Genomic DNA, 20,283 nt, shown 5'->3' on the forward strand with positions numbered 1-20,283 from the left:
AATCACTTAAGGTAGTTTCTCTTGCAGTAGAGACAGTCGCCTGTGATTGACATCAACTGTCACAGAAAATTAGATTCATGTGGAGGGAGGGAGAAAAGAAAAAGAACAGAAACAGTAGGATTTCTCAGAGAATAGTCATGCAGTGTTGGTAAGTAGATCAAAATTAAGGAGTCCAGACTGAAACCTGAGGCTTTGCAGTGTCCTATGCATTATTTAAAGAGTTGCATGGGGGTCACGCTTTGGATGCAACAGATGGAGAAGTCTTTGAGATCTGTTACAGAGACATTGAGGGAAACTATTTCCCTTCATAAATGTTAACATATGTAGAAGTCCTAATATTGTAAATTTGTTTGCTTTGCAAATTAATGATGGAGAAACACTGTGAAGAAGAGAAATGACAGAAGTACAGGAGAAAAAAAATTAAGTTTAGCATGTGGTATTTAACAGTATTTGTAACAATCCTACTTGCCCCACTTTTGGAATGGGCCTTACTGAATTCATTGTTCCACTAAAATATCTTTTCTTCTGTGAACAGCTTTGTCTGTAGATGAGAATTACAAAGGAACACTGTTTAAAATTCTAAAAAATATTTTTATTAGCATCATTCCAATGACCTGGAGGATTTAGGGGTATTTTTAATTCACGTCTGCTGTAGTAAGTGTGGGAAATCTTTATTTTCCATATTTAGCTAATGTACAAATTACTGTGTAGGCAAAGAGGGGCAAAGTCATTATAGAGGGATTTTTTTCAAAGCAGCTATTAGTCTCATTCCTAATTGCCCTGCTCATTTGAAACCAGAAAGGCTTCTTGGTGGGTAACTTATTGAGAGGTAACTCAATTAAACCCATTTATTTTACCTGAAATTCAAGATGTTTATTTTGGTTTTTGTAACATCACAGCCTGAAGCATTGGTAGTACATTCAAATTCTTTTAATGGTTTGCTTTTTCTTTAGAATCATTTATTTTGATGGTAAATTACCATGTAGATTTCCTTAGAACAGGATCTCTGAGATTTTAACTAACCAGCAGTTTTGCAGAGCCAAGTTTGGTTTTTTTATGCTGGCTTTTTTTGGAGAGCTCAGCAGACAGACCTTTAATCAAAGATAAAATATTAGTGCATCCAAAGCATTTTGTCTTTTCTAAAATATGATCCCAGTCTGGCTTGGAATCACATACAGCAGATGGGATTTTCTGTCTCTTTACTGGAGACGATTCTTTCCTTCCAAGTTACGATATAAAAGAAGGAGAAAAGCTTCAGCAGAGCTGTAGTTTGTAGAGACATTTACCACTGAGCAGCAGTTTGATTTTAAGGTTGGAAGTCAGGAGGCCTTCTTCATGTGAGCAAAGTTTCATGAATAAGTTTTGATAGGATTAGGGCTGTCTTGCCTCCTAAAGACATCTTGGGTGATTTTGCTCATAAACCTTTCAAAACATCAGCAAAGAAATCTGGTAAGGTCTAATTTTGGTCTCTTTTGCCTGTTAACGAGACAGATTCCTGACTAACAGCCCCCAGTCTTTCTGTTTGCATCCTACAAAAATCTTTGCAGTAGTGATTCATATTAAGTACAAGGACACCCACTTATGAGTCAGAACCAGCTAGAGAATATCCCACCACTAAGGCTGGCAGAGCAGCTCTGTATGTCGTCATTGAGAACTTAATGAACCAGGAATCTGCTCGCTTCTCTCCAAGCAAAAGAGTGAAGGGTGACTTGGAGCAAATGATTGTAACAGGCTTAAAAGAAAATAACCAAATGCAGAAGGTTAAAAACAACATGGAAGCAGAAGATGAAAGATTATGTAGCTGTCAAACACGTAGGCTGGAAAATAAAAACAAAAATGGAAATCGTCCCTGTTGCTTTGATGGACTGGGACGTGGCTGAAAAATGCACGTGCCGTGTGGTTTTTTTTTTGTGTTTCTAATTACTACCTCTCACATCCTTCCCAATCAGTCAGGGACTTTCATTGACTTATCTTCTAATTCCCACTTTTGCAGGTGAGAAGCAAAGATTTGGCTACGACCGGTCAGGATATGACGTGGAGGAGTCTGATGGGGCAGATGAGGATGACAATGACAATGAAGATGATGATGAAGACAGCCAGGCTGAGTCAGTCCTATCCACAACCCCCTCAGTGACAGCCAGCCCCCAGCATCACCCCTCTCGACAGGGCCTGCAGGACACTGCCAGCACTGATGAAGACATCAGACTTCCAGACTGTTTCGCTGGGGTTCACACAGACTCTATGGATGGTCTCCCAAAAGCGCTGCTGACAAAGATGACAGTCCTTAGCACAGTGCAGTCAGTTAGCACGACCTCCAGGTCACCAGCAGAATTCACCCATCGGGAAGCACATGAAGATAAAGCCCAGGGGAGAGGAGTAGGTCCCTGCAGTGCTGGTGTGGCACTAGTGGGTGTTGTTCCTACGTCTCCAGGTCACCAGATGTCTGTGGATTACCCTGATCCAGAAACAGCCTTGGGCCACCCCTTGATATCAACTGCAGCTGTTACAAAGGTAGGAGTGTATGGCCCTGGGGGAGAGAATGGGATTTTACATCCTTTTTGTAAGTTCTTTTGAAGATCAAAGATCAAATTTTCACCTTTCCCTTTGTGCTTAGAGTGCTTGGCTGATGAGTCTAAAGAAAAGTTGAAAGTAATCAAAGCACAGATGTGTGGGACTTGTAAAAACAGTGATGTTGTAGGAGCACTGCTTTCAGATTCTTAGTTTTGATTGTATTCTCCCTGAAAGGTTGAATTGTAACATGGTGATTTCAGCTGAAGTTGGGAGCTGATAGATCGTATTTCAAATAAAAAGGGATGTAACTGATGTGTAGAATGAATGTATGGTGGTGGGTTTGTAGTTTTCAGAGGAAAGTGATAGAATTCAGAAGCCATTTCACTCTGAAATACAATGACAGAATCATTTTCCCAAGGGAAATTAATCTAGTCGCAAATGGTTTTTGCCTTATTGCTGTTAAAAAAAAATTGTGCAATTGCTTATCTGTCCTCCAGACTTGCTTACTAGTAGAATTAGAAAGAGCACCAGATGTTCAAAGAAGCTAGAAGATTGCTCTTGCACAATAACAAAAGGAGAGGCAAGCACAGAACTGAGACCTGAGTTCCCAGTGCTCTTGATTTTTTCAAGCTGAAAGAACATTTTGATCAGAAAAGGGTCAGTTTTGCCCATGCCTGTTCTAGACACAAGACTCTTCCAAGCAGTATGCAGAAAAATGTGGTCAGCCTGTGTGTGAAGCTGCAGGAGAATTCAGTAATTTTGGTGACTGTTGTCTTTAAAAACTCTGTTGAAGAAATCTCAGAAGGGAACTGGCAGGTGTTAAGCCTTTGCAGTTCAGCAATGTTTTAACAGACTGCATTGGGGACAGTACAAGTCCCTTACCTGACAGACCCTAATGCTGGCTCCTGAGAGTTTTGAATTCTTACTGCAGGCTATGAAGGTGTTAAGAGCTATCCAGAATAATGTAGTTTAACCAGAATGACAGAATGGTTGGAAGGAACCTTAAGATCATCTACTACAAGCTCCCTGGCATGTGCAGGGATGTCTCTCAGCTAGATTTGGCTGTGCAAGGCTTCATCCAACCTGGCCTTGAACACCCCCAGGGAGGAGGCATACACAGCATCCCTGGGCAACCTATTCCAGAGTCTCACCACCCTCATACTGAAGCACTTCTTCCTAAGATCCAGTCTAAACTTACTCTCCCTCAGCTTCAAACCATTCCACCTTGTCATATTGCTAGACACCCTTATGAAAAGTCCCTCTCCAGCCTTCCTGTAGGATCCCTTCAGGTATTGGAAGGCAGCTGTAAGGTCCCCCCAGAGTAATCACTGCCTTCCCTGTGATGAGTCAACATGTACAAATAGCATATGTATGTTTGCAGTTAGAGAAAAAAGAATCATCAGGAAATTTTCAAAAGCAGCCACTAAGTAAAAATTTAATCTTGATTTAAGTACTTAGTGGGTTGGTTTTTTTCTTTGAAAATCTACACTATTTATTTTTTACTGAAGTTAAAATAGTGAGATTGTTGGCAAGGAGAAACAGTGAAAATTTTTGCTGCATGTGTGGCCAGCAGGTTGAGGGAGGTGATTCTTTCCCTACTACTTTCCCTACTCCTTTCTCATGAGACCCCACATGTAGTACTGTGTCCAGATCTCAAGCCTCCAACACAAGGACATGGAATTGTTATAGTGGATCCCAAAGACACCACAATGATGATCAGAGAGCTGCAACACCTCTTCTGTAAAGGTAGACTAAGAGAGTTGGGGTTGTTCAACCTGGAGAAAAGAAAGGTCTAAGGAGACCTTATGGCATCTTTCCAGTATTTGAAGGGAGCCTGAAGGAGAGCTGGAGAGGGACTTTGTACAAAGGCATGTAGAGACAGTATGAGGAGCAATGGCTTCAAACTGGAAGAAGCTAGATTTAGATTAGACATTAGGAGGAAATTCGTCCCCATGAAGATGGTAAGGCACTAAAACAGGTTGCTCAGAGAAGCTGTGGAGGCTCCAAGCCTGGAAATGCTCAAAGCCAGATTGATGAGCCTTGAGCAACTTGATCTAGTAGGAGATGTCCCTGCCCATGGCAGGGTGGTTGGAACTGGATGATCGTTAAGGTCCCTTCCAACCCAAACCATTATTGTGATTCTGTGATTTTATTGTTTGACACAGGTTTATTTCTGTTTCTAAGAACTGTGAGTCCATGCAGCAAATGTAAATTGGAGTGATTTTGTAGTATGACAGAGAACAAAATCTCTGTTCACTGTATCTGCCTGCCACAAAAAGGGTAGGACCTTAATATTTGGATTTTGAGTTTCAGTTGTTTCTGATGGAAAAGACATTTGATTCTACTCCTTCATCAAATAGAACCACTGACGCTTCAAGAAAATACACAAATAAAAATGTGGAGAGGTCTTCATTAATTTAGTTATCATCCATCTCTTGTCACTGCTTATCACCCGTCTTCCATATTAGAAGCACCTACTGGCAAATGTGTTGTGATGTAGCCTCTGCCTGCTGGAGGCTGTAATGGCTCCAGGAGAGGAACTCAGTGCATCAAAAATGCCAGTTTATGCTTATTTAACCTTCTTGCCTGAGATGGCAGAAAAAACTTCTCCAAAGCCTTCTCGCTCCTTAAAAAACACATACAAAGGATATTCAGCAATGTTTTCAAGTGGCAGTGTTCAAGAGAAATTAGCCAGGGTAATTAGGGGAGGAAAATTCAATTAGTGTGTGAGGAAGGAGCTGGGAAAAGAAAGGAAGGAAATTAGTTCATTGTTCAAGCTGGGCAGAGTATACTGTGAACCAATTTGTTGTTGGTTTTGCTTAAAAGGGAGTGTAGGAAGCCCTTCCAGCTACCTTGTGTTTTCATTTCATTCAGGGATAGTGGTGGTCACCACGTTAACACGTTTATGTTGTTTTCTTCCAGGGCACGCCATCCGTCAGCTCTCCCTCCTCACCTGTGGACCACAGCATGCAGATGACAGAAGTGACGCCCTGCACTGAAATCCCAGAGGAGAAGCAAGTCACTGAGCCAAGGGCTCCTCAGACTCACCTCTTCAGCCACCTCCCCTTGCACTCACAGCGGCAAGCCAAGGCACCCTATGGCACAGTGCCAGTTGGGGGGATTCAGGTGGTCCCCGCTGGCCTGGCCACCTACTCAACCTTTGTTCCCATCCAGGCAGGGCCGGTGCAGCTCACCATCCCCACTGTTAGCGTGATTCACAGAACTACCAGCACCCTTGGTGAGGTGGGTGGAGTGGCGCCCGGCACCACCACAACTCCCATGGGAGTCGCCGAGGTGAACAGCGTCATGCCGTGCATTCCCATCGGCCAGGTGAGCGTGCCAGGCATTCAAGGTCTTGGCACACCCAGCCTGCAGCCTCTGCCACCACTGGGCATGGAGACAGTGAACATCTTGGGCCTGGCGAACACGAACATCACTCCACAGATGCGCCCATCGGGAATTACCCTCAACGCTGTGGGTCTCCAGGTTTTGACTGCCGGCACGGCCTCGCAGGGCAACCCCAGCCCACAGGCCCACATTCCTGGGTTGCAGATACTGAACATCGCCCTGCCCACCCTCATCCCCTCCGTCGGCCCTGTCAGTGCTGAGGGGCGGGGAGCCTCCGAGGTGCCTGCCTCAGGCAGCAGCAAAACCTGTGAAGCCCAGCTGGAGCCAGCTCCTGTCGGCTTCCCCACCACAGAGGTCAGCCAGGTCAGCAGGGCTGCTTCTCCTCAGGCAGGCGGCCAGCAGTACAGTGGGAAGATCCACGCCGAGCCTGCCCTGCTGACCGACTACGTGCGACTCAACGGCCCAGGGAAAGCAGATCCTGAAAAGACTGCCCTTGTGAAGTCCACCAAGCCAAAGCACGATGTCCCTTCCCTCCAGGTGAAGAGGGCTACCCCAGCAGAGCCTCGCTCCAAGGTGAAACCAGACGCGTTGCCCAAGTCCCCGCTCCACCGAACTGTCTCCCCGGACAGACAGGTACACAGGCCAGCCGCCCTGCCCCGGCGGCAAAACACGGTGCAGCTTAGCGATGGCAGCAGTGACGATGAGGATAGACTTGTAATAGCAACTTAGTCTTGGGGTTTTTTTCATTGTGTTTTTATTTGGGGGGGGGGGGGGGGTTTGTTTGTTTTTGGGGTTTTTTTATAACACTTCCAGGTTTCTTTGCAAACCTTCCTTTCCTTAAAGCACGTTTTTTTTTCTGACACAAACCCATTACTAATCTTCGTGCAATCATGAACTCTTGACCAATAATTGTTGTTTCTTGTCAGCTCCAGCCATTTTTGTACATGTTGTATAGACAATTGTGCCTTTTCGGAGTTTTATGTTTAGAAACCTGTACAGATTGTTGAATATATATATATAAAATATATATATATAAAATATGTATATTAAAACCAGGTAGTTGCTTGTGTTTAGTAAGTAAACATCCTATGTCAGATAAATAAAGGATTAAATTATATGTTGCACTGTTAAATGTAAATTTTTATGGCTGTGGGACAAAGTTTCTGTGTACAGATCTAGTATGTAAAACTCCATATTTATTGTATCCATATTAGTCTTGAAAAAGGGTCTGTCCATCTTTCTTGTGTAAGACGGTAGCTTTACACTTTAAAGAGAAATACAGTATCTGTGTTATGAAATATTACAGTAAAATTTTGTTTACTGACTTTACCATCGCTTATGTTGTGCCTTCTTGATGCAGCCCAGTAGAGGGAGAGGCGCTTGACTCGTTCCGTTTACTGTACCCTTCCAGCTGTGGTCAGCTTGAAAGGATCTGGTGGTGGTGTTTCCCCCCATGGTTCCACCTGCCACAAGAGAGAGAATACAGTCTTCAAACTCACTTAGAGCAAAACCTTCCATTTTAAAACATCCGGTGATGGCAAAGTGGGGAGGGAGTCCTCCAGCCTTTTGCAGACTGAGCATCCATCCACCTTGTGTTTTTAACACTTCCTAACTAAAATTTGAAGGCTTCCCTGAGGGAAAATAGCCTAAGGGTCAAGATGAAATATTTTTTAATTTGTAATCGTGAACTATAAAATCACTTTTATTGACATTAAAATGTTGTTACACAAGCAAGGAATAATTCTTTGTGTGTTCTTAATTGCAAAATCTGCCGTTCAGTTGGTGAAAGCGCCACTGCTGTAATGAAGGGTTGGCATTACCATCAACTTCTTACGAGACTGCGTTTCAGGTGATTGCTGTTTACAGGCAGACAAAGCTGATTTCTCCCTGAGTATGACTTTGCCTTATCCATGCAGGGATAAAAAAGGCACTAGAGGCCCTACACATAATGTGCCCTTATATCAACAGATCGGTCATTATGGGCATTCAAGACATGGATGGATCCCAGAATAATGACATGTAATAAAATTGTCTTTGCATGTAATGAAAACAAAAAAATATTAACAAAAAGATCAACTACTGCAGGAGACAAGTTTTCACATAGAATCATAGAATTGGCAAAGATCATCTAGTTCCAACCCCCCTGCCACCTCACACTAGATCAGGTTGCCCAGAGCTCCATCCAGCCTGGTCTTAAAAACTTCCAAGGCTCCACATTCCTAAGAGTTTCGAAATTACCTGGGAATCATGCTGTAATTTTTAAATAGGCAGTTTTTTGCTGTGTCCTTACATCACATTCTTACAGAAGTTTATAAATCCGTTTTAACAAGCAAATTCTAGTAGAAAATTGGAAGCATGATCATCTTTATGGAAATAATCAAGGATAAGCACATATAAAACAACTGGAAGGGTGGAAAGCAAATAGAAAAAAAATCAGGAGTGAACCTGAATGTGAGCTGGGCTGTGTTGTTCAGAAATTAACTCCTGTACCCAGCTCAAAGGTGTAATTCAGACGTTGTACTGCTCGTATTCAAGAGCAGCAGTACCCTAGATCCGTTGTTAACTTTACAGTGGCTTTTGTACTGTACTCACATTGTACTCATTATATGATTCCATTACGGTGTGTTGCAGAACTGTAGGCGATGTCGAGTGAGCTTTATTAACTTTCAGGAGGAGCACTTCAGTGCCAGAAAACCATTTCTATTACTGTGATTATCAGCCAGGTGTACTAATCCAGCAATTAGAAACGCACGTCCTAGAAAGGAGAAATTACTCTCAGCTCAGACATGACTTGGTATAATTCCTTACTGTGCAGAGCCTCACTGAGGGCCTGAGCACCTGAACCACAAAGCACACTCAAATCACACTGAACTTAATGAGAGTTAAGAGTCCTCAGCACCCCACAACATCAAACTTCAAATCTGTGAGTGTCTTATGTGCAACCACTGTGTGAAATGTCACTGTGCATCTGTGTGTTCTTTTTATGAACATGTAGTGATGTCAACGTGTCTTATATCATTATCATTTATACCAAATGTGTGAAATTACCTGAATCAGCCAGAGAAAAAAAATGCTGCACTCTATATGCTTTGAGAGCCTAAAACTTTGGCTAGTGGAATCAAGTGAAGGTTTATTATTAATGAACTCAAGAAACTTTGCATTAGTTTTAGCTTCTTTAAAATGGACACTTAAGTAAACTAGAACTATGTTAATTTCATTTCAGCATATATGTCCCCAGCATGACAAAAAAAAAAAGAGATGACTGGATCAAATAGGCTTACACCAATGTAAAAGTAGCTAAAATTTTGAATGCTATCACAAGTATTACTGTTGCTTTGAATATCATAAGGAAGCAGTAAAAAATTGCTGTTCTCCATGCCCCGAAGCCCTCATTTTGCTAACCAAGTAGCAACCCCAGAGATTTTCTATATACACATCTGAAATATTTACTTGACTAGTAATTTCTGGTGTGCTCATGTTCAATGATTAATTCCAGGAAGTCACTAATTTAACAGGAAATTGAACCTTGTGAATCAGGTGATCTACATGTGTCTCTTTTCTGTTCCAGGTGTTCTGAAGACATCAGGGTCAAAATATAGAAGCGTTACCTTGAAGAATGAGAATGACAAGGCAACAGATATGTCATTAAAAGGAATGTTAAGGTGTGTGTCATTTGGTAAGTTAACAGCAGGACAACAGAGGGAAGGGACCAAGAGACTGGGTACTGATGGATAGGGAGCCCTCACCACATTTAGCCAGGCAGAGCAGATGAGCTGTATTTGAAGCAAGATTGCCACTAACAATTAAAAGATTAGTGGCTAGTGCAGATACAGCTAACCTTGTTCAAATGTTTCCCTTCCCTCTAGCATGGTCCACATTGATATTCCTTGAGGTACCTCTACAACTTGTGCAACAGAAATTTAAAAAACAACAACAAAAACCAACCCCAAACAACAAAGTAGGAGTGTGACCTGAGAGAAGGTTAAACTCTGTATCTGTCCTCTGTTAGTGTCTAACAGGTTTATTTTAATCACGTATGTAACCAACATCTATACTGTACACCAGCGTTCATGGTATCCTGCATCAGCACAAGCCTGTGACAATTGCAGTTTCATTCTGTATGGTTTCCTTTTACTTTAAATTGTGCTGTATCTTTACTCTCTTGTCCTGAGTGGGGAAATTGCACTTTTTTCCCCCACAAGGTTCCTCCTGTTCCAGTCAGTAGCAAACATCTCAAAGATCTGCCAGAGCAGGATTAGGCTGCTCTTCAGATGGTGTAAATTACTGCAGCTGAATTGGAGTAAATAGCACCGGGGCTGTTTACTCAGGGATCAACTTTTAACGCCTCTGTCAGACACCCTCTGGTAAATCCAGCACAGCTGTTTAAACAATAAAAGGCCAGGGCAAACGTTGCTCTGCAGTGCACCCGGGCACAGTCTGCCAGCTTCACACAATCTCATCAAGAGGGTGCAAGCGGGTGCTAGCTAAAGGCTGGGCACAAACACAGCTACAGTAAGGACATGGGCAGCTTCTGTGAGATCCATGCAGATGTGTCCCTGTTATCTGTCTAAAGTCCCCTCTAAAGAGGAATTGAATGTTAGCCTGTAGCTCTTTCAACTCAGACCTCAACTGATTTCTCCTTTCAGTGTGGTGTTTGCTGGTGATGTGGGGATCTGGTTTTGAGGATAGCATGGGCCCCTGCTGTCCATGTAACAACACTGGGGACTCTACTAAACGTGTCTACATTCCCTGTTTAATAAGCTACAGCATGACCTACCTGTGACTTCTTAGGACAAGACCTAAGCCAGAGACAGACATGTTTGCTGTAACTAGCCTTAAATCTCTTGAGCTGTAGCATTACATCCCTAAATCCACCTCCCAGCTGGGCCAGAGCTGAAACCAAACAAATGTAGTAGCTTCAGGGATGCCCACCACTGCATTGAATACTGCTGCTGTTCACACTTTTGTGCCTTTCACTTCTCAAGCAACTTGCTGTAGACTTACGCTTAATGTTTCCACAAATCATGCCCTGAGACTTGTGGCCCACAGATGGTCTGTATCAGTCAGTCCCCTGCCAGAAAGTGTTTGTATGCAGTGTTTTGCATGCAAACAAATTCAAATGTGTATTGTGTGTGTTTCACCTCAGACAACACACTTAGGCTGAACACAGTCTGTCCTGCTCCAAACCCAAAGATATACCATAAAACAAAGACATAACATGCTCTACACTTAAACATGCTGCATAGATTTGTCTTGCCTTGCATTTACTGACGTATGTTAAGCAGAGTATCAAATTAATTTCTTGCTATACAGCTTATTCCAGAAGTTCTCAGTTTTTTTGCAATATAATCATCACTAGCTTTTATAAACACTGTAGTTTCAACCTCTAAACTGCCTTTCCAATGTGTTTAACATGGGCATGGTTTCATCAAAACAGAATAAAAAATGTTCAGTTTCAGTGTGAGTGACTTTCCAAAAGCCAGAGAAACCAGAAAGTTTACAAGACGTGGTTGCTCAAAATAGCCTTCAGTTGACTTCTCTTGACAGCCCACTGCTTCAGTTGCTTTTGAAAGATCCTTTGAGACCAGTTACATCTCATAGCAGGGAATCCTTACCTTGCTTTCATGATTTATAACACAACAGGTATCATCCATCTTCGGTGGCTGTTGTGGTCAGTCTCTAGTTGTGAATGTTAAATTATGAATGGCTTAAACCTGACTAGAATTGTCTTTCCACATCTTAAGGAATTTTCCTTTGCTTGGAGTCTCAGCACCTAAGGATGGCCATTTTTAATGCTACATAAAATACCAGAGACTTACACCACACAGAAACCATTTATAGCTTCTGTTTTTGAGGATGAGACCACTGGCTTAGGTCTAGACACTGGGTTGCTAACTCTATTGCTGGCTTAGGACAAAAACAAGATACTTTAAAATACTTCACATTATTAGGTAATTTTGTGAGGAATGTCCGTGGGTGGATGAGCAGACAGCAAAAAGGATGTAGCAGCATGTAATTAAATGATTTGATGTTCAAGTTATGTTCCAAAAATGCTGAATTAAAAAAAAAGGGAAAAAAAACCCTTAGAGTAAAGATGTTACTGGTGTTATGTTTGTCCACTTCTCTATACTGGCCAGACTAGTCAAAATGTTAGGAGGTGGCTGGTGATTTTCAGGACTCCATGTGAGATCTAAGGAAACCACACTGGCTGGGAGATGGCAAGACTTTACATTCCTACAGTTCAGTCATGGAAACAAAACTTGTCTAAGATAAGTCAATTAGCCAGGCATGCTTAGTTTTCATTGGTAATAGCAGGCTTGTTTTCCCCAGTAAGGTCAAATGTTAAGGCCTGTTTGGTTTTGGGCTGTACTCTTCAGTGTATTTAAAAGCCATTACCATGCATAAGGCATTTGTGCTAGAAGCAGGCTAACTAAAGGCTGTTTATAAAGTCAAATACTCCTAGAAGTTCCCTTTTTTTGTTAAGTCAGTGTGGTTACAACAGCCCTCTGGGCTTCAGAAGTCCCAGTTGCAGGCCACTCGTGTATAAGGTGCTTTAATGATGACACATAACTAACTTACGGTTGGATTCCTCTTCCTGAGAAGCAAAATACTTGACATAGGTGACAGCTGCATTTCATATACAGCAGCTCTGAAAGACAGAGTAGAGGCTGAGTAGCCTGGAGAAGAGAAGGCACAGGAGAGACCTTATTGAAGCCTTTCAGTATTTAAAGGCCTAGGGGCCTGGAAGACGGATGTGGACATTCTTTTTAGCAGGGCCTGTTGCAACAGGACAAGGAGCAATAGTTTTAAACTAAAGGAGGGGAGATTCAGGCTAGATATAAGGAAGACATTTTCCATGATGAGGGTGGTGAAGCACTGTCCCAGGTTGCCCAGAGAAGTGGTAGATGCCCCATCCCTGGAAACATTCCAGGTCAGGTAGGCTGTGGCTCTGAGCAGCCTGATCTAGCCTGAAGATATCCCTGCTGACTGCAGGGAAGTTGGACTAGATGACTTTTAAAGGTCTCCTCCAACCCAAACCAATCTATGAAAATCATTTGCCATCAAGAGTCATTCAGAACCCCATCAACTCACTGCTCCAGATGCAGCCAGGAGTTCACACCCCACTGCTCTGCACAGTGCTCATCCCCTTCCCAGCAGCAGCAGTTCCACTTTTGTGGGGACTTTGCCCGGCGTGCCTGGGTGAGACAGGAATGGCTTTTCAATGTGCATGTGCAGTGAGGGACCAGCTCCGAGGGAGCATCACCACGAACACCAAATGGCATCCCAGGAGGAGAGGACCATGGCAGTGATTTTACTCTGCACCAGGCCTTGTGCAGGTGTAGATTTTAAAAAACAGGAGGTAGGCACCATCAACACGAACTACCCAGACCTGAAGCAGCTAAAGTGGAAACCACTTGAAACTTCCCCTTCCCATCTTTTATGACAAAAGCATATCAAGTCAAAACGAAAGATTAAAAGGCACCTTTTGACAGAAATTTTTGACAAATCAGAAGGAATTTTGACGAGGCCAAAATTCTCCACTTGAATGGAAAATTGCTACAGCTCTTTTCCTGCTAATACTCAGAATCTCCCAAGCCTGAGCTGCTACCATTCTGGCACCTGGCTCTCCTCCACAGGACCTAGCAACAAGGCAGTTTGTTTCTGTGAAGCTCTTCATGCCTCAGGCACACTGTGTAGAGAGATCATACCCTTTATACAATGCAATCAAAAGGCCTTCATTCATGGAATAGTTTTGGTTGGAAGGATCCTTTAAAAGTCATCTAGTCCAACTCTCATGCAGTGAGCTGGGACATCTTCAACTGGATCAGGCTGCTTAGAGCTCTGTCCAACCTGAGCTGGAATATTTGCAGAGATGGGGCATCTCCCACCTCTCTGGGCAACATGGTGCAGTGTTTTGCCATCCTCGTTTTCTCCTTTTATCTAGTCTAAATCTCCCTTTAGTTTAAAACCATCACCCCTTGCCCTGTCACAACAGGCCCTGCATAAAAAGTGCATCCCCATCTTTCTTATTAGTCCCCCTTTAAGTACTGAAAGGCTGTAATAAGGTCTCCCTTGACCCTTCTCCAGGCTGAAGAACACCAGCTTTCTCAGCACAACCTCAAGGCAGAGGTGTTCCAGACCTCTCATCATTTTTGTGGTCCTCCTCTGGACCTGATCCAACAGGTTTGTGTCCTTCTCATGCTGAGGACTCCAAAGCTGTACTCCAAGTGGGGTCTTACCAGAGCAGAGTAAAAGGGCAGAATCCCTTCCCTTGACCTGCTGGCCATGCTGCTTTGAATGCGGCCTGGAATTCAGTTGGTCCTCTGGGTTGTAAGTGCACGTGTCCAGCTTTTCATCCACCAGTACCCCCAAGTCCTTCTCCACAGGGCTGCTCTCAATCTCACCATCTCCTAGCCAGTACTGGTACCAAAAATCGGTCCAACCCAGATGCAGAACTTTGTTTGAAAAATCTGACAGTGAGAAAAAGGAGATGGTGATGTCCACTTCTGATACCATAGCAGAGGTACCCTCTGCCGCTCAGCCCAAGGGGTGCGGTCATCGTTCTCTCATGGGAGGCTGAAGCACATTAGGGCTCTTTCCTCATCAGTCAGGCACCATGTAGCAAGGGAAGGGATGCCCCCTCAGCTCCACAATTGATCAGACACCTTCATTAGTTACAGCTGTTTTCCTGGGAGTGAGATCTAAGCCTGAGATAGACCCAATGCTCTGGCCTAGGCCAGCTGCAGGCAGAAACAAAACCTAGACAGAGAGCAAGAAACCAGGCTGCAAGACAGTGCAAGCCAAGGAGAATACCATCCTGTGACCAGGCTGTTGAGATGCCCAAGCACAGATAATGCATCATCCTCGTTCCCCATTCCCCAGTGTTAGGTGTGTCCCTGGTTTGCAAACACAGTTTTCATCTGGACACCAGACAGTTTTGCTCTACCAAGTGGGTGGTTCAGAAACCATTTTTGATACTTAGAAGTTTAAGCTGTGTTTCTCTGTTTATTCCCATACCTATAATAATTTGCAACTCTTTCTTACAGCATTTCAGAGCAAGAGGTCACACACCTAATGCTGACTGATTCTGCTGGACTGGCGCCCCTGTGGATATCCTGTTTTCCTGTGAATGGTTGTTCCTCCTTAAAACATCCTCAAACTCTGATCAAAGATCCAGAATGTATTAGATACGAAGACATCAGACAGTTCAAGCATATTCGAAAAGATGCACAAAAAGAAATGCATCCCAGTTTCTTCCTCCTGGCATGGGGAACAGAATCCTAAGCACTTGTTATAAAAGAACCATTAGAAAGGCAAAGAGACAAAAAAATGATAGAGAATTTGGAAATTCAGTTTACCCAGAATCTTCTACAAATTATCCTTTCTAAGTATTTGCACTTTTGTACTTACTTAGTTCTCTCTTGCAGTTGGAAACTCTTCAGGTTTGATCCTCATCTGATGGGGCAATGACATCTGTAAGCTTTGTCGAGAGCTGCACTGGCTCTGTCAGCGGAGGACTTGGCACAATCCAGTTAAGCCTTGCACACAAATTAAAGGCAGACAAAAACGTGTGGTCTGGTTTTGGGTTCTTTTTTTTTCAAGTTTATGCTTCTGCTGCATTCTTGATGGGTTTATTCAGTTTTCCATTTAGCTAAATGAACAACTGAAAAGATTCTGCACCAGTGAAATACCAAAAGCTAAGGTCGGGAGGTCAGACTAGATTATTTTAACAGTGTCTTCTCCCCTTGCAATCTGTGAACACAGGTTTTGTCTGATAAAGCAGTTGAAGTATTTCAGCAGCATTTTGATCTTGAAGATTGCACAAATAATTAGTCTTTTAAAATTCTAAATGTTTTTTTAACTCTCCTTTTAATGGATGCCTTTTAATCCTTATGTTTAAGAATAATAGCCATGTTTGATCTAAGACAGTGGGCAACATGTTTGGATAGTCTGAGAAATCATTTTTTCTGGGAGTGGTTGAACAATATATTCAAGAAGTTGTTCTTCCAGTCAATGGAAATAGCTGAATGAAGGGCCAAAGGACTGTCTCCATCTAAAAGGGAGATAAAATGTGCTGATCTTGCAACTTAGAGTAGACCGTATCAGGCTTTTGGTCCTAGACTTCTAACTATTAACCTTCTGTGCTTGGAGGGGAAAAGAAGCATGTTTGACTTTATGTAGTGAGAGTGATGATTTGAAGGCAATGGAGGGAAGAATACCCAGCAGGAATATACTCATCAAAATCATTAGATCTTCATATTCTTGAGCAATGAAGTTCTGGTGGAATTAAGGGTGGGGTTTTTTTAATCCAGACTGTAGTTTGTCCAAATCTCTGGGTGGGATTCAGCTGTTGATGTTTTCCTTGAGGAAAAATGTCAGCAAGTTGTTCTGAGCTGTTCTCTGCCTTCAAAAAAACCTGATATGGGAATATCAGCATGTGGCCCAGTTGTGAGAGGCATGTGAACTGAGCCCAAAATTTGTCCCTTGCTGCAGCTTTCGTGGCTGGGGCAATTTGTAGACATTGATAAGATTCCCTTAGGCTGTTGGTCTGTCCTATCTGGAAAGCAGTCTGCAGGTGCCAGGCAGGCATGCCAGAGCATATGCTTCAAACACCACTGGGCATGTAGGATATTGTAGCTGGTGCTTTGCCTCCTCCCTGGCAGCGGTGAGGGGCCACTCGATTTTTAACCAGGTGCTAGTTAGTGCCTCAAAAGAGTTCAAACTCTTCCTTTATCCTCTTAGGCACCATTTATTGAGCACATTTTGTTCATTTTATGTGTGTACAATAATGCAGTTGTCAGCCTCACCCTGGAGCACTGACCAGAAAATAAAGCTGCATAATAATGGTGCCACATCTGGGGGGAATCAAGCTTGAGCTAGGTTTGCACATGTCCCTCTAGGAATTATCTTGTGAGTTTCTGGCACTGACATAGAAAACGGAGCCATCTGAAAAGGTGTTGGACTTTCATGCTTTGGAAGATGAAGGAAAAACACAGAATCATGGAATGGTGGGGGTTGGAAGGGACCTCTGGAGACCATCCAGTCCAATCCCCTGCTAAAGTAGGATCACCCAGAGCAGGCTGCCCAAAGTTGCAGTGTCCGGGTGGGTTGGAATCTCTTCAGAGAAAGACACTCCATAACGTCTCTTGGCAGCCTGTTCCAGTGCTCTGTCCACCTCACAGGAAAGAAATTTTACCTCATGTTCAGATGCAACCTCCTGTGTTCCAGTTTGTTGCCACTGCCCCTTGTCCTGTCACTGGGCACCACTGGAAAGAGACTGGCTCCATCCTCTTGACACTCATCCTTCAGGTATCTCTACGTATTGATAAGATCTCCTCTCAGTCTTCTGCAGGCTAAAGAACCCCAGGTGTCTCAGTCTTTCCTTGTCAGAGAGATGCTCCTGTCAACTCATCATCTTTGTAGCTCTCTGCTGGACTTTCTCCAGTAGTTCCTTGTGTCTCCTGAACTGGGGAGCTCAACACTGGACACAGGACTCACTAGGGTGGAGTGGAGAGGGAGGAAAATCTCCCTTGACCTCCCTTGACTCTTCTTAATGCAAGAAAAGAATACTTCCCAAATAATTGGGCCAGAAAATGAAGACAAAACCTGGCCTCAGTGTTGTCACAAGTGGTCTGCTACTGTCTTCAAGAGGGCCAGGATTTCATTCATGGATTTTTCAGGCTAGAGCATTGTGAGTATCTTACAACCGAGTGTGGGTATTTATGGCACATGGGGACTGCTGTTAATGACACCAGAAAGTGATTTTTTTTCCTTCTTTTTTTTATTAAATCTGGCATTGCTCCTTCAAGCAAATTAAAGTCTGATCCATTTGCATTTCTACGTATCATTAACCCAGACACCTACTGAAAGGCCTAAAGCTTGTGTCTGCTAGCAAGACTAAATCCTACTAATGCGCTCCTCCTAATGCACGGAGAGAATCTGGAGTCTCTCCTTTTGAAGCTGATTCGCTATTTTGACTAATTGCTTCTGGTAACAGTTAATAGCATTTTGCAAAGGCACTTCATCTGCTGACAGCAGATTGATGTAAGGAAGGGACACAGTTTGCTTTTGCAAAGGGAGCAACGAGAAACCCATTACCAGCTTCATTAATCTGTTAATAATAAAATTAAAGTACAAATAAAATGTGACACATAGGGTTCTGTTGTGAAAGTCACTCTAACAGGAGGCTGTGAATAAAGGTCAAAACAGCCCCTGATTTCTACTGTGTTTTAATAGTAGAATCAGAGGAGAGCATTGTAGAAACACTGTAATTAATCTGGCAATATTGTAATTGTCCCCAAACGACACAGAAGAGTTTATCAAGAGATTAATTTTTTTTTCTTTGAGAGCATTTATAAAACCTGGAACATAAAGCTTTGTCACACAACATTTAAGTGCTAATCCAATTTCCCAGGAAGCATTCAACAGTGTAGCTACAGTAGATGAGTTTATTTCCACTGCCTGCATACTTGCAGCTGCTACCTCAGTCAAAACTCTAGTTTATCCCACAATACAGAGGAAAAAGAAGAAGAGTCCTGCAGGTGCAGATCTTTTAGCAGCAGTCACATAAAGGGAAGTGGTGGAGTCACCATGCCTGGAGGAATTTCAAAAATATGTAGATGTGGTGCTGAGGGTTGTGGTTTAGTGCTGACCTGGCAGTGTTGGGTTAACGGTTGGACTTGATGATCTTAAAGGCCTCTTCCATCCAAAACAATTCTATGACATTGGAAACAAGCTTCATTGAAGAGTCAAGCCAGACCAAACAGCCTCTTTCTGGCAAGGACAGGGCTGGCTTGCCAGCAGCCCTTGTTTAAAATGAAAACTCTACAACATCAGCTTACCACCCACTCCTTCTTTTAGGGCTATTCCCCAAACCTTTCAGTGTCCTCTGCATCTCTTACCTCAGCCTTCCTAGCCCCATCCTAAATCAGCAGAATATCTTAGTCTAACCTCTACACTTAAATAATCCTCCTGCTGGGATCTTCAGTTATTACCACAGAAACAAAACTGCTAAGAATGAGACTGACTCCAGCCTCTCCAAGGCATGGAGAGAGAAAAATGTCCAATTTATCTAAGTTCCTGCTTATTACAGTTGAGCAATTGCCCCAAAAGCAATCAGTCGAGGAGGATAATTTGAGGACGCAGCTGCAATGAATGGAAGGCTCCCTGCAGCCTGGCAGAGCAGCCATCTGCTGGGAGCACCTGAACCAAAGGCACACTTTTTAAAGAGCCCAGCCAGGCAAACAAATAGATAAACATGTTAATGTGAAGTATTTGAAGAGAATGGCTCATTAAGTCAGGCAGGATGAGTATACCAAAACCAGATAGCTCTATTTTAAAATTCAGCTGGAGGAAAAGGAGAAGGCTGTTCTTCGGGTTCAAGCAAGCCAAAAGGAATCTGTACAATCTTCTCCTCCTCCAGTCATTTCAGGGATAATCTCAGACCCCTAAGAGACCAGATTTTCATTTTGAGAAGCACCACATGGAATTAGTTCTGTTGGGAAACCAAGCAAGGGGTGGGAGAAGATAAAGAGGAGGGGTAGGAGGACACGCTTGGAATTTGCAGTTATTTGTAGGAGCTGTGAACAGCATGATGAAGAATTACCCCCATGATGATGGGCTGGGGTCCTGGGAAAGGCAAGAAGTCTGGTGCAGATGCCCATCAGTGTGAAAACACCAACAGACTGGAAATTGGATTTAACCTGGGCTTAAAGGCCAGGATCCATTTGAGTTGCTAGATGAGCTATTAAGCAGAGAGGCAGAGTATGGGAGGAAGAAAGAGGAACTACAAGAGCTTATTGCCATCCATCACAGCACTCCAGTCATGAGAGTCATCCCACCATGTTTCTGTGATGGGAGATGAAGTCATAGCTATCCTGCTGCACAATGGCTTGAAGTTCCTCCTGTTTGTTGCCCATGCTGCATGCGCTGGTGTAGAAGCACTTGAGCTAGGCTATCAATTTCACCCCCAACACTGGCATGCCACTCCTAGGCTCATCTCTAGTGAGGATATTCTTATCTCCTTCCTCCATCAAACCTAGTTTAAAGCCCTCAATGAGCCCTGCCAATTCATGGGCAAGAATCCTATTTCCTGTTTGAGGTAGCTGGACTCTATCTGTTGCCAGCAGGCCTGGTGCTGTGTACACCTCCCCGTGATCAAAGAAACCAAATGTCCAACAGCCCCAACCTCTGAGCCATGTGTCTTTTCCTGTTCCTTTCAGTATTCCTCCGTGCCACTGAAGGGATTGAGGAAAACACTGCCTGTGCTCCTGATCATCCAGGCAATTGCTCCAGTGCCCTGAAGTCCCTTTTGACCCCTTTGGAACTTCTCTCCACAACCTCAAGGCTGCCAACCTGCCTAACCAAGTCAGAGGACCCTACCAGACCAGGAGTTTCCTCACAACCAACCCAGGCCCCAGGGAG

The 20,283-nt window shown here is 43.4% G+C and overlaps 1 protein-coding gene across 1 annotated transcript in view; it reads left to right on the forward strand.

The window, feature by feature from the left end:
- Positions 1-6,588, forward strand: part of HIVEP1 (HIVEP zinc finger 1) — a 60,622-nt gene extending 54,034 nt beyond the window's left edge. Inside the window, exons 7-8 of the mRNA XM_054381956.1 lie at positions 1,994-2,511; positions 5,434-6,588. Of these exons, the coding sequence (XP_054237931.1) occupies positions 1,994-2,511; positions 5,434-6,588 (1,673 nt within the window). The remainder of the gene's footprint in view (positions 1-1,993; positions 2,512-5,433) is intronic.
- Positions 6,589-20,283: the final 13,695 nt, after the last annotated feature.

Source organism: Indicator indicator, chromosome 6 (assembly GCF_027791375.1).
Source record: "Indicator indicator isolate 239-I01 chromosome 6, UM_Iind_1.1, whole genome shotgun sequence".
Taxonomy (NCBI): domain Eukaryota; kingdom Metazoa; phylum Chordata; class Aves; order Piciformes; family Indicatoridae; genus Indicator; species Indicator indicator.